We start from the raw sequence: 14,361 nt of genomic DNA, 5'->3' as shown, positions 1-14,361 counted from the left end.
TTCCAAAAACTAATCTTGATAATTAATTGTATTTCATCGCTCAGATAAAACCTACAAGAGAAACTCCGCTTACGAAGTGCCGATGCTCGCCGGACAGCAGGGTGCGGCGACGAATTCTCTCGGCAGAAAAGTCGGCACCTGGTTTACATTTGGTAGCAGTAAAAAGGGTACGAGGCACCACAATCAACCGTCCTGAGCCAGGCCCACCTTCGTTCCATACATCGACTTGTAAATTGGATTAAATCGTCCGAGGGAAGTTTATCGTTGTGGTTCGAAGGTCAGCAGACTTTTTTATTTTCTATTTCCGAAAGGATATTTATTATTTTCCATTATAGAATAGCAGCGACGTGTGATTAGATCAATTCTTCCAGGATTTTTAATATCTGGTGATCGCTCCGGTTCGTTATCATTAATATTTATAAGACGCGGATTTCATGAGATTCGTATAACGTACATTCCTTGTACCGAGTTTGAATATTATGGACGGTGGGAGAAATTTTCTAAAAGAATTTTTTCCTTATTGTCTACGACGTTTTTCGTTTAATGTTCGGTTTTTCCCTTCATACGTTTGTTCTCGAAATAAAAGGAAAATGTCCTTGCCCGATTGGAAACAATAATTATTATAGTATGATAGCTCGTGAAATTCAAGATAAATAATATACACCCAATTAATTAATTAACGGTTCGATTTTAATGAGGATTGATCAATGGTCCACTAAATTTCTAAAAGGCATTATAAATAATAAGGTATTATCATTGATAACGAATAGTAATCGATACTCAATAATGTAGATTAATGACGACACGCGATGCGATCGTACTTTGTGATTTATTGTAATCATTGGAAAATTCTTCGGTAGTTGATATAAATCGTAGGAAAAAAATGACATAAAAAAAGTTCGTCTCAGAGAGACAAGAATAAAAAAAAAATTAACGTATAGGTAATAAAAAATTGCTTGCCGTATATTCGAATGGGTATGTCAAAGTAGCGGTATATGCCTGTAGTGAAATATTCAACATATTAGTCGTTGGAAAATAATTTTTAGTTTTTACGTTAAATCGGAACGATCATAATTCCAGCTGTCATCGTAGCCTAATTGCATTTCTCTATAATTCTTTATCAAATCAATCCAATTTTGCCGCGTATAAATACTTGCGTTATACTGAAAGGTTGAAGTAGAGATGTTGTCATTTTGTATAAAGTTTTATTTATTTATTTTCATCATTTTAATTATTATCCAAAATCAAGCAACATCGAGAATCGTCTCGTACCGATTCGCGTACATATAGATTAAAAAGACTGAAGGCCATAAAATAAATGCTTCCTTCTTTATTTAAATAACATGAATTGAATTAAACAAGTATATATAAATATATACACGTATAAATAAAATAAAATAAAACGCCAATTCTTTTGATACGTCTATCGAAAATTTGTTGTTTTTTTTTTTTTGGTTCGGAATAACTATCAATTTATAACGCATATAATCGTATGATAGATCGAAACATACATGCACATAACGTGTAACTAGATTCTAACTACGCATAAAACTGCCTAACCAACCACTACGCTGTAAAATTATTATGGTATACACGTAACTTTGCACTTAAGCTAAGAGAAAAAAAAAGAAGAAAAAATAAGCCATATAAAATTCGGTCTCGTTTCAACACACCTATGTTGATATTCGTATCTAGTTATTTTTTTTCTTCTCTTCAAAGTACGATGAAAATTCTATTTTATTTTTCTTTTTGTTGTAAATATAATGAAAGGTATAATGAAATTACCGCATATATTTCAACCGACACTTTACGGAGCTCTGAATGATGCCACATTGCATACAATTATGAGTAAAAAAAAATGGATAAAAAAGCAAATAATTGAAATATTAAAAGAAAAAAAAACTTATCGACAAGGACAATATGACGAATATATAATAACTGGAGGAGCAAGCTTCCTATTATTTTTTAGATAAAAAAAAAATGAAATGAAAAAAAAACCGAATGAAATAAAACTATATCCCAGTTGTTGAGCGTATATGTATATTAATATTCTAGAAATTAAAAAAAAAGGGTCAGGGGGGGAAGAAATTTGACCGCTACGATTGTTTGTTATCTAAAATTATACGATCGTTTTATTTGACTTCTTTTTATTTTTGAATTGAATTGTTTGGAAGATTTTCCGTGCCGATATAAAATCCTTAATCCATATACGATATTTTTGTAGAAATTTTTCTTCCGACGCTTTGTCAAATTGAAAATAGCGGAAGAGATAAAAAAAACCGATGAATTCAATGGTAGTGTATATCTATTACTTGCTAAATAATTTAAGTATTCGATGTCCATAATATTTTCAACGAAATAATATCAAATTAGGTCACACTTATTATACATATTAGGTATGTAAATACGTGGTATTACATAAATGAAGCACATACATATTAATATATTACTAATATATCACTCATATATATGTGTATATACATATAACATAAAATATTATTAAAAATACAATATAAATGTTAATTATAAATATACAATACTATTGACCTGCGTATAAGCGCAGCTAACAAGTTCTAAATAGTTAAAGATGGAATTCACCAATTTTCTATAGCCAGAATGTAATTAAAGTTTAAAAGCAAAAAAAAATCTAACACAAAACTGAAAATAACTGTTCACTTGTATTATATGTATATGTATGCATCGCACTTGATTAAAATTGTTCTTTCTAATATATAAATTATCACACTGTGCAGTTATCGGTGATACAAATTAGAAAAATTAAACGAAAATAAACAAATAAAACTAAATGAAGCATATACATATGTACGAATAATATTAACAAGGAGAATAATAATAATAATAATAATAATAATGATGATGATGATGATGATGATGATGATGATGATAAAATAACAATAATGATCGTTTGAGTAAACTATACCGCATATCTGTAGTGATCTGAGATGAATTATAAAATAATTTGAAGAAAAAAAAGCAAAAAAAGAAAAGTAACAAACTCTGTAACTTGCACAAATTATAAGTTATACATATATTGCTGTACTGACTAATTACTGTGCTTGAAAGCAATAATAATAATTAAACATTATACAAACGATGATGAAGTAGAGACTCTGGCTATTATTATTATTGGGTACTTTTTCTCTAACTCTTAATTTTTTTTTTTTACTCTTCTCAAGACAAAAATAGCTACGTGTATGCTATTAAAATATGAGAAATGAATTTGATTCATATTATTATTGTTAATCATCGATTATTGGTAAATAGGTAATTGCACGCATTCATAGGTAGGTGTAATAGTAGTAATAATAATAACAATAATAATATTAATAGGTGCATTTGAAATTAACCTGAGTAGTACCGATGTAAATATAATAACAATTATTATATTTTATAGATGTAAATATAAACCTAATCATTAAAAAACAAAAAGAAAAAAATTAAAAACTAAGAAAGGAAGAAGAAACTAAACAAAATTGGACTAATTGAATAAATCGTACAGATATTACTATTTAGATATAAAAAAAAGATTGATGAATGAGGTGATGATTAATTAATTGATTATTAACGAATCAATAATATAGGTAATTTAACGATAATACTGTGCTCCGAAGTTATATTATAACATAGTTACCTAATGACATAATACTTATAAACATTAATACGGAGTTAATAAGAATCGATCAAACTTATTGTTATTACCTATTTATTTATCGAAGAATCTTGAATCGTTTTGAACAAATATCCTCATTAAAATACTTGAAATCATTTGAGATTTATTATACGAAAGAAAATCGATCGATTGATTCATTTATTCATACGTAACGTATATATACTTATTATTTCCACATTGAAATATTATCGTTGAAAATTTTAATGTACGCCTGAGGTTATAAATATTTTTATCAATGTGGTTACATATGATATTACATCGTTTGCGATATATTACTATTACTGTTGTTGTCATTATTATTACTATTATTATACAGGTATACACATGACATATACCTATATATATATATACGTAAATATATAGAGGTATATAATCAGTCGCATCGGTGTAAATAAAAATTTTATAATCGAAGATTTTCAAGTATAATTATAATGAGATTAATTTTATTCGTCGCAATTTTGTGCGGGTGACAAAGTCTTGGATATTTATTTTTATATTTTAATCATGTAAAATGCATGTCGGCGAGCCTTTCCGGGCTGCAGGGATCTCCAATTTTTTCGTTTCCAAATTTTTTTTCTCTCAAAGCTTCTCTACGCTTAGATGTTTCCGCCAAATTTGCATTGCGAGTCATTATTATTCCTCCGGTTTTACCATAGCCATCTTGATAAGCGGATAAAACTCTGTGAAGATTTTGCGGTCTCATGTATCCGAAAACTGTGAATATTTGGGTATTGAATTTTTTTTTTTTTTATCGTTTGTTTCGTTTCTTGCTTTATTAACATTACCTCTTTTTGCGGTTGGTAAAGGAGCGAGGATTTTTTCGTTGTGTGGATCGTGGAATAAATTATTTATGTAATTCAACAACTCGCTACCCAAATTTGCTTCCTCGACAGAGCCGTTTTTGTCAATTTTCGAAATATGTTGGGTAAAATCCACCGCGTAGACCGATTTCAGAGTGTCGAGTATCAGGCGATGCGCTCGATTTTTTGCATCCTCGTCGATTTTAGTGATCTTTGAAGCTTTCTTAGGATCTATTTGCCAAGATTCCTCTATCCGATCTGCGAAACAATCGTTAGGCCGGTTGCTGTAATAAAAATTAAAGAAGGAGAAAAACTATTTCTAATATTCCAGTGAATATTTGTATTCATACAACAGCCGCGATGATGCCTCACATCTGTATTCTTGGCTGTTTCTTTTCAATAAATTGACTTCGGTATTCCGTTGTGAAAAATTCACACCGCAAATTCGACATTATATTATATTATATATTATAACTTGTACAATTGAAATTCAGACTATGATACTTTACTACAGGTTATATAAATTTTCTAGTTTTTCTCTTAGCTTTATTTAAATTAAATAAACTTGACGACGAATGTTGTTGGGCTCTTCTTTTTGGTTCATTTTATTTATTGTTTTTCACACGTCATTTGTCGCGATCGGATATGATACATGATGCATATGACAATGAAATTGAATCAAAACTGTATAAGGAGATGATTATTTTATTGGAGATGAAAAAATTGGAGTTTTACTATTTTTAACGATCATTTGTCATGCAATTATCGTAATCCTATAATTTACAATCTCCGAATCTTCTTCTAGACGACGGTATAGGCTCCATGTACTGTTGACGATTTTTCATATTGCTCAATCCCATTTTACTGAAATTATCCATGTATTCCGAACGACCGGTGAAAGGCTCGCCCCACATTTCAAAAGTTTCAGGGACTAGAAATGAAGAAAAAACGAGGCATTCGATCATCTGATCACGGTGAGATTTGAAGATACGTTTTTGAAATATAAAATTTTCACGAACCAGTTAGAAAATTTATTGTTTTCGCCGGATGAATCGTTGGTCTGTTTATAGCACTGTATCTGAACCTGGTGGGATCACGATATCCGTCTCTCAGATCTGTGACAACTGGATTGATAGGTGCTCCAATCGGAGAATCAACGGCTGCCATTAATTGTCTGTATCGTCCGATGGGGAGTCCTTGTATGGAGAGGTGAGAATCATAACGATCGGAATCGCACTTTTTACCTAATGAAATGAATTAAATTAACGAAAAAAAAAATCACCCCGTTTTTCGAAATCCGTTTGGTAAACGCTCTTCATGGTCTCGTCGCCCGTTTCACACACGTTTTCCAATATAGTTGCCATCAAATCTGTCATCTCTCCGTTTACTTTTATCACGTCATCGTGGAGTCTGCGTTCTTTATCGGCTAGTTGTTTATACCTGAATGAAATTAACAACGATAAAAAATAATTATGATTATTACTATTGTAATGAAAATTATTCTCTCGCCTGTTCATGTCACTCTGGAATCCGTGGGCATCGCATCTGCAATCGTTTGGATCAACTTTTGGCATATAAAGTCGAATTCCTGTCCTCATCGGGGGTTGAACAGGCTTCGCCATCAGCGGTTTTGGATATGGCCATATAAAATCGCGGTGAGTCATAGTGGTAAAAGTCTCCCCAAGGTTCGTCATATTTTCAACTTATAATTTATCAACGCTCGACGTAGACGAATAATTTATATAATCGAATCGGTGGGCCGCATGCGTCTGACTGAAAATATTTGTAGACAATCAATTTGTTACTGGCAAAGTAAAGAACATAAATTATTTTTGTAAATAATACCCACACCGGTGTAATTTTGACGGCGGTGTTTGTAAATAAATTGCGATGACGATAACAAATGATGTTTTATTTATTCGGGCGATGGACAATTATTCGTCATATGAAGATCTGCGGCTGCATTATATTTCCTCGTTTGAGATTTTTCATCGTCGTATAATTCCTGCTCGTCGAGATTCGATTTCAAATTAGTCCCTTCGCTTTTTAACGTTGGATTTGAGGCGAATTTTTTAGGAATTAATTTGCAGTAAATTCCGGAGGCGAAATTTACTGTAGTAAATATTACGACGACGGCTATTCGGTAGAAAATATAATGTAATACCGCCTTGACGGACATCCCGACTAAACGCGTTGTGAAAGATTCCATGATTCGTTTTCTTTTTGCCCTTTCAATTAATAATATTTACCGATTTCTCCCTTTTAATTACTGCACTGAATAATTTTGTAACAGCATTACGCGACTCTCGAGCTGAAGGAGTGAAATAAAAATTCTGACAGCTCAAATAAATAAAGAACGATCGATCGATTGATTGATCGAAATATCATTTTGATTATGATTATTATGTAATTATTACTTTATCTGTACTCAGCAATTTGACGAGTCGTATAAAAATACATTAGAAATCAAAAATCCACGTGGAAATCAATCGGTGGAACTATCCGTGTATTTTCTTAACGGTGACAAGTTTCTCATTCCCTCGGGATGGTAATTATTCCTGATGATGAAAGAACTGCTAGCGGTTCCCGGTCTCCTCAGAATATGTCTAGCGTTATTCTGATCAATGTCTTGACCATTATCCTTGTTTTTAGAACGTGAAAATTTTGGCAAATCCTGGCTTTTCCCGCAGGCGGGAAGGTAGCAGTTGATCCCTGGCCGATGTTTTATTCCGGATGAAGAATTTTGTATTTGCGAGGATCTTCTTTTAGTTTCTGTATTGGATAACGACAAGTGTTCCTGGGGATTGGAGGGAGCGAGTTTTAGAATCGCTGGATTTCTTCCGTGGCGACAATTTCGATTTTCCACCCTCCCGTGGGATGTGGTAAATATTGGTCTCGTAGTTTCCTGCATGCAACCGCAATCGAGACGAGTTATCGTCGTCATTGTTCCGCATGGTTCGAGAGCCTTCAGGACCCCCGGAGGATTATTTTTCGTCGGTTGGATCGGTTTGCTTACAATTTTGTTATCCCCTTGATTCGCGGCTGCCCCGCAAGCCTTCTTCGGACTTATTGCGCCGGTATTTATCGCAAGTGACGTCTCTTTGTTCCTATTTATTACATCTCCGGTTATTTTAGAGTCCTTGTAGTACTCGGCGATCAACTTTCTTATCTCCTGGGAATAATATCGTTCGGTTAATTCCCGTTTTCTCTGTAACTCCTTCAACTTTTGTAATTTCTGTTCGGCTTCTACAGCGTGTGCTACTCCTTGGGTAGGGGATGAAGGGGATTCTAATTCCACCGGGATATTATCGATCCGGATCTTATTTTGTGACAACGTCGAGGTATTATCTACATTATAATTATTATCCACGGTATGATAATTATCTCTACCGATCTCCCCTCTCCCTAGAGAATTGAGTGGGATGGATTTTTCTCTGCAGCTATTAATTCTTACGCCGCAGCTCGTAAAATCGGGATAATGAATCTGAAAAGGACATCACATTACTACCTCTGAGAATAAAACTTGAATATAACGTACTTCGGTAATTTCAGCAACGTCCACCGATTCATCGGAAAATTTCCCTTCGGGCGGTTTCAAATTGTGATCGCTGGAAAACTCCCTAATCTCCGAAGGCCAGGTATTGCTTGGAATCAACGAACCGGATGCTCTCCTTCGGTGAGGCCTTTTTTCGAATCTAATCGTCAAATTAATGAAAAAATTCAACGAAATCAAAAGATCGTTGATCCCGAGAACGACCTATCAAGGCTAAGAATGAAATTTTGAAGTTCTAATATCATGTACTTCATATTACAGGTACCAGCGGATGTTCTGCATCTGTCGGGCATCGTCTCCATAACGTAAACAAATCTTCGATTTTATTTATTCATAGATCGTTGGTCCTACGGAGAATTTATGGTTCAATTTGAAAAATAATTACCACTTTTATTTATCTCGCGCTAATTCATGAACGTGGGCGATTGAATTATGACAGCTGGGAACAGAAGACGAACTTATTTATGATCATTATCGCTATCGGCATGATCTATCGATACAGATCAGTGGTATGATCTCTATTTTGATTGTAGATTTCTATTTCGTACACGAGGATTGTCAAATCAAACGAAACGAAATCGGACGCAGTAGTCGTTAATTTTTTGGTTTTCCTCGAATATTTGGGGTCGGTCAATACTTTTGCGGGGATTTTAGTTCCAGGAGGGTCAAAACTTTCTCGTTTTTTTGCTCGAAAAAGTGGTCAATACTTTTCAGGTTTCGCTGCAAGAAGGGTCAAAACTTTCTCGTTTTTTGGCTCGGAAAAGTGGTCAATACTTTTCAGGTTTCGCTGCAAGAAGGGTCAAAACTTTCTCGTTTTTTTGCTCGAAAAAGTGGTCAATAGTTTTCAGGTTTCGCTGCAGGAAGGGTCAAAACTTTCTCGTTTTTTTGCTCGGAAAAGTGGTCAATACTTTTCAGGTTTCGCTGCAGGAAGGGTCAAAACTTTCTCGTTTTTTTGCTCGGAAAAGTGGTCAATACTTTTCAGGTTTCGCTGCAAGGAGGGTCAAAACTTTCTCGTTTTTTTGCTCGGAAAAGTGGTCAATACTTTTCAGGTTTCGCTGCAAGGAGGGTCAAAACTTTCTCGTTTTTCTAGGTGTTAGTTCACAAAAAATCCGCCACATGGCGCTAGCTGTATTCGCGGTGGGCGGAGCCGAGAAAAATAGTGGTCAATACTTTTCAGGTTTCGCTGCAGGGAGGGTCAAAACTTTCCCGTTTTTCTAGGTGTTAGTTCACAAAAAATCCGCCACATGGCGCTAGCTGTACTCGCGGTGGGCGGAGCCCAGAAAAATAGTGGTCAATACTTTTCAGGTTTCGCTGCAAGGAGGGTCAAAACTTTCCCGTTTTTCTAAGTGTTAGTTCACAAAAAATCCGCCACATGGCGCTAGCTGTACTCGCGGTGGGCGGAGCTTAAAGAAAATGGCGGCGCCCAGAGAAATACGCGGAAAATTCGAATAATTAATTAAAAAATCGGAAAAAATCAGAAAAAATCAAAAAAAATTAGAAAAAATTGGAAAAAAGTAAAGAATATTAAAAAGAATTAGAAACAAATTCAGAATAAATCTGGGATGGTGTAACTCTAGTTGCATATCAGAAAACGCTCCCAGGGCCATGGAACGATGCGGTAATTGACAAATCAATTGGAATAGGTGCATCTTTATGGTCTCTCTTGTTCATCTTGACGTGTGTGGCTCCACGCGCAAATGACGTTTGCAGGTAACCTCCCAGATCAGGAAAATGTATGCGAATTGATTTAATTCATAATCTCTATTGCGTGACACTCGGTGACATGCACAAAGTGCAGCGTACTCTATTCTCCGACTGGAATCTTGAAAAATTTTCCAACAGGGCGTACAAGACACAAGGAGTGCCCCAAGCCCAACAGATGAGCTTAGAAAAGATTCACTGGCCAGTCGAGAGACGAGGATCTGGGTTTTCTTCTTAACGATGTGATTCTCTTTGCTCCGATGCCATTTCCAGGTTACCTGCATCTCGGAGGCCTCCATACAGCTCTGTGCAACATGGTGCAGCTATATATCAGCTATTCAAACCAAGGAAATTATATTCTACGCTTAGAAGACACAGATCAAACAGGACTCGTACCAGATGCTGCCGGTAAACTCCAAGTGAGGCAAAGAGAATCTTACTGCGACAGTTTCAAGGTACAAGAAACATGTTTGGCTGGTGATTCGACTCGGAGAGGATAACTGGGTTCATAATAACGCCAAGTATATCTATGGAGCATGCTTGTAGGTGCTACAGCAAGACGAGAGGGATGTAGGCAAGGTGTTGTTGCATAATATCAGTGTCTTTTATGACTAATATAAGCATGATCTCTATTTTGGTTTCAGTTTTTTATTTCGAATACAAGGATGCTCTAATCAAATGATCGTAAACCAACTCAGAGAAGGAAACTCTGACGATAAGGTTGTACCGAAGGAAGAATTGCCACCGCTCCTTCAACTTGCAGATTCGATTCGCAAAATCCTGAGTGGAGGATGGTCAACCAATTTCTGTGCGCTATTTATCCGGTATCAGCACTTTCTGACGAGCATCTCCTTACCTAGAACAGAAAGTGTGCTTACACCTGCCAGTTTGAAAATTGCAAAATAATTATCATACACATGCATAGCGTCGAATAGTTGATGTGTGCGAATAAGTCTTTATGCAATGTATTCATAAGTTCTATTCATTTGAATTACCGGGGCAATATTGTATCATTGAAATGAACATTATACATCTTGTGAAAGATATTGCAAAGCTTTTAATAATTATTTGAATAATGTATGTATGCTGAATGTATTCCTTGCATAACTCATGAATAAATGACAGGCTATTTTCAAACTGAATACTTGTATCCTATTATTTACACCCCTGGAACCATCACACATTGACATGTCGAGACCTAGAATGACGAATAGTGAGCAGGCAAGTGATGAAGAATAATACAACATAATGGCTCGGAACTTTTCTATGCATGAATTATTGAATGATCGGATAAACAGGCAGGCTAAGAATCAGTCGCTCTCTCTATCAGACTAGAAATAATCATGAAGGATTGAATGCATGCACATGATGAGGCACCAAGTTTCGGACCACCTCCTCGGTTTTCCTGTTCTCCTGATACCCAGAAAATTTTTTGGCCTAAATTCTAAACTTTGAAAACGCTGTTCTAAAGCTAGAAATTATTCTTTTCCTCTTTTGTCTACGATTTATTGAATAAATAAATACACAGGCGGGCATATAGTTAGTCCTGCAAAGAATCAGTCGCTCTTTCTATCAGACTAGAAATAATCATGAAGGATTGAATGCATGCACATGATGAGGCACCAAGTTTCGGACCACCTCCTCGGGTTTCCTGTTCTCCTGATACAAATACCTACTTTTCGGCAAACTTTCAATTTTCAGGGCCGGCAATCTAGAGCTCTGCATTATCGCTTCTTCTTTGAGTGAAAGCATGATCGAATGATCAAAGACACAGGCATGCATGCAGTCAGTCATGCAATGCATCAGTTGCTCTCTCTTTCATACTAGGAATAAATAAACAGGGTGGAACGCATGCACATGATGATGCACCAGGTTTCGGAATACCTCCTCGGTTTTCCTGTTCTCCTGATACCCAGAAAATTTTTTGGCCTAAATTCTAAACTTTGAAAACGCTGTTCTAAAGCTAGAAATTATTCTTTTCCTCTTTTGTCTACGATTTATTGAATAAATAAATACACAGGCGGGCATATAGTTAGTCCTGCAAAGAATCAGTCGCTCTTTCTATCAGACTAGAAATAATCATGAAGGATTGAATGCATGCACATGATGAGGCACCAAGTTTCGGACCACCTCCTCGGGTTTCCTGTTCTCCTGATACAAATACCTACTTTTCGGCAAACTTTCAATTTTCAGGGCCGGCAATCTAGAGCTCTGCATTATCGCTTCTTCTTTGAGTGAAAGCATGATCGAATGATCAAAGACACAGGCATGCATGCAGTCAGTCATGCAATGCATCAGTTGCTCTCTCTTTCATACTAGGAATAAATAAACAGGGTGGAACGCATGCACATGATGATGCACCAGGTTTCGGAATACCTCCTCGGTTTTCCTGTTCTCCTGATACCCAGAAAATTTTTTGGCCTAAATTCTAAACTTTGAAAACGCTGTTCTAAAGCTAGAAATTATTCTTTTCCTCTTTTGTCTACGATTTATTGAATAAATAAATACACAGGCGGGCATATAGTTAGTCCTGCAAAGAATCAGTCGCTCTTTCTATCAGACTAGGATTAATCATGAAGGATTGAATGCATGCACATGATGAGGCACCAAGTTTCGGACCACCTCCTCGGGTTTCATGTTCTCCTGATACAAATACCTACTTTTCGGCAAACTTTCAATTTTCAGGGCCGGCAATCTAGAGCTCTGCATTATCGCTTCTTCTTTGAGTGAAAGCATGATCGAATGATCAAAGACACAGGCATGCATGCAGTCAGTCATGCAATGCATCAGTTGCTCTCTCTTTCATACTAGGAATAAATAAACAGGGTGGAACGCATGCACATGATGATGCACCAGGTTTCGGAATACCTCCTCGGTTTTCCTGTTCTCCTGATACCCAGAAAATTTTTTGGCCTAAATTCTAAACTTTGAAAACGCTGTTCTAAAGCTAGAAATTATTCTTTTCCTCTTTTGTCTACGATTTATTGAATAAATAAATACACAGGCGGGCATATAGTTAGTCCTGCAAAGAATCAGTCGCTCTTTCTATCAGACTAGGATTAATCATGAAGGATTGAATGCATGCACATGATGAGGCACCAAGTTTCGGACCACCTCCTCGGGTTTCCTGTTCTCCTGATACAAATACCTACTTTTCGGCAAACTTTCAATTTTCAGGGCCGGCAATCTAGAGCTCTGCATTATCGCTTCTTCTTTGAGTGAAAGCATGATCGAATGATTGCATACACATGCATATGGATGCATATGATGTCCTAATGATTCACGAATGAAATGTGGAGGGGTGTTATAGATAGTAAATTAACAATTGGGTATTGATAGTCGTTGATGTTTATTAATAAATCAACGTTCATAAATACATGTTGAGACATCGTATAATGCCATGAAGGTTCCCTCCTCACAGATACATCTATCCTCTATGAGTATAACGACTTAAATAGTGTGCTTACAATATATTCTTACAATACTTCTATTCGATTAACATCATATTAACAATTTGATAATTTGCAAACAATAGTCAAAATGTATACAGCACGTTCATATTTATAACATTACTTATTCATTATAAATATTTCGTACAATACTTTGATTTCAATCAACATTGTAATAATAAATCGATAGTCTTTGTTAACAAAAAATGCATCACTCATTCATACAAATTCCTCGCAACGAAAATACGATGATAGGCTTCGTAGATGCTCCGAGGATCGTCTGGTATTTTCGATAAGAGGCCAAACTGCTTCGTGGGTTGCATGTGTGACTCCTGAAAAAAAGAATTGAACGGAGGTGAGTGTACGTGATAAATGGAAAAGCAGCTGCGGGAAAATAGCTTTATCTCAGAAAATGCTACGCCTAGCTTAATTTACTCGACAGATTCGTGTTTTGTACGTCAAATCCTCTTACAAAAGCATCCTGCAATTGATATCGAGATTACTTTACGTTCTACCCCGAATATATGCCAAGCCTATCCTTGGATATTTCTCCAAATCTGAGATGAGAAGTTGTATTCTTTTTGGAGAGTTGCTCAGGCTGATCCAATGTATTTCGCTCTCAGGAATCCGAATCTGCAAGTTAAATTGATCCATGTATGAAATTTACCAAGTTATCGCCAATTTATCGCTCCAAAATGTGAAAAATCACGGATATCTCGATAGGATTTATTCCCAAGTAAATCTAATCGACACATTCGCATTCGTTGCGCAAAGATACATAGGCAAAGCGTCGTGAAATGAATTTAGTAGATACTTCACTTCTTACCCAAACAAACGCCAGGCCTACAGCGTTAGATTTTTCAAAAAATTCGGGTCGGAGATCAACTATTTCCGTCGCAGGTGGTTACGAGATCCGAGACACCACAGCTCTCAAAAATCCTCGATAATTCTCCACCGGAATAGAATACGTCGACGAATTTAGTCATCTCAATTAGTCCGAGTCTGATGACCGCAGCCTTCGTGTTGTCACCGACTCCTTCCAGGCCATCGACAAAGCCTGCCCCGCAGTCGACAATTTTCTGCAATATTGAAATAATCTCTTGATCAATACAACATCACAGTAGAAAACTAATCACAGCAAACAACCATAATTAATCATGCAGTGGA

At 35.9% G+C, this 14,361-nt stretch overlaps 5 protein-coding genes across 22 annotated transcripts in view; 2 read left to right on the top strand and 3 right to left on the bottom strand.

Annotated features, from left to right (window-relative positions):
* The window catches only part of LOC105693719, a 36,242-nt gene extending 29,851 nt beyond the window's left edge, over positions 1-6,391 (top strand). For 7 of the 10 annotated variants that reach the window (XR_001103483.3, XR_001103486.3, XR_001103484.3 and 4 more), the window contains 4 exons: positions 45-277; positions 5,297-5,465; positions 5,562-5,700; positions 6,072-6,391. Coding sequence is in view for 1 of the 10 variants with exons in the window: in XM_012413826.3 (XP_012269249.2) it covers positions 45-196 (152 nt within the window). In the remaining 9 variants the exon portion in view is untranslated. Of the gene's footprint in view, positions 1-44; positions 3,692-5,296; positions 5,466-5,561; positions 5,701-6,071 lie in introns of those variants that run through there. The other 3 variants (XR_007279513.1, XR_002306122.2, XM_012413826.3) reach the window with 3 other exon arrangements.
* LOC105693722 lies at positions 4,065-5,095 on the bottom strand. The gene is made up of 3 exons (XM_048658327.1): positions 5,057-5,095; positions 4,477-4,804; positions 4,065-4,405 (listed from the first exon to the last, which is right to left on the bottom strand). Exons 1-3 carry the CDS (start codon positions 5,093-5,095, stop codon positions 4,194-4,196), a joined length of 579 nt encoding a protein of 192 aa, XP_048514284.1. The 3' UTR covers positions 4,065-4,193.
* LOC105693720 lies at positions 5,181-6,185 on the bottom strand. The gene is made up of 4 exons (XM_012413831.3): positions 6,001-6,185; positions 5,774-5,931; positions 5,511-5,687; positions 5,181-5,422 (listed from the first exon to the last, which is right to left on the bottom strand). The coding sequence occupies exons 1-4, from the start codon at positions 6,183-6,185 to the stop codon at positions 5,265-5,267; spliced, it is 678 nt and encodes a 225-aa protein (XP_012269254.2). The 3' UTR covers positions 5,181-5,264.
* On the bottom strand, positions 6,185-8,419 carry LOC125499679. Of its 3 annotated transcripts, XM_048658817.1 has the most exons (5): positions 8,294-8,404; positions 8,030-8,186; positions 6,656-7,975; positions 6,341-6,496; positions 6,185-6,264 (listed from the first exon to the last, which is right to left on the bottom strand). In XM_048658817.1, exons 1-3 carry the CDS (start codon positions 8,344-8,346, stop codon positions 6,977-6,979), a joined length of 1,209 nt encoding a protein of 402 aa, XP_048514774.1. In that variant the 5' UTR covers positions 8,347-8,404; the 3' UTR covers positions 6,185-6,264; positions 6,341-6,496; positions 6,656-6,976. The 3 variants fall into 3 exon arrangements, with proteins under 3 accessions (XP_048514774.1, XP_048514775.1, XP_048514773.1); XM_048658818.1 differs by having other exon boundaries at positions 6,341-7,975; positions 8,304-8,419; XM_048658816.1 differs by having other exon boundaries at positions 6,341-7,975.
* A 1,074-nt stretch (positions 8,420-9,493) lies between these two features.
* LOC125501835 (probable glutamate--tRNA ligase, mitochondrial) lies at positions 9,494-10,887 on the top strand. 7 transcript variants are annotated; one of them, XM_048658893.1, is made up of 3 exons: positions 9,644-9,754; positions 9,887-9,923; positions 10,019-10,887. In XM_048658893.1, the coding sequence occupies exons 1-3, from the start codon at positions 9,742-9,744 to the stop codon at positions 10,155-10,157; spliced, it is 189 nt and encodes a 62-aa protein (XP_048514850.1). In that variant the 5' UTR covers positions 9,644-9,741; the 3' UTR covers positions 10,158-10,887. The 7 variants fall into 7 exon arrangements, 4 of the variants coding, with proteins under 4 accessions (XP_048514848.1, XP_048514850.1, XP_048514849.1 ...); XR_007279578.1 differs by having other exon boundaries at positions 9,494-9,777; positions 9,887-10,887; XM_048658891.1 differs by lacking the exon at positions 9,887-9,923 and having other exon boundaries at positions 9,615-9,754.
* The last annotated feature ends 3,474 nt before the right edge of the window (positions 10,888-14,361 follow it).

This window comes from Athalia rosae, chromosome 7 (assembly GCF_917208135.1).
Source record: "Athalia rosae chromosome 7, iyAthRosa1.1, whole genome shotgun sequence".
In the NCBI taxonomy this organism is placed as follows: Eukaryota; Metazoa; Arthropoda; class Insecta; order Hymenoptera; family Athaliidae; genus Athalia; species Athalia rosae.
The sequence above is the reverse complement of the archived record's forward strand: the minus strand, read 5'-3'. Positions and strand labels throughout refer to the sequence as shown.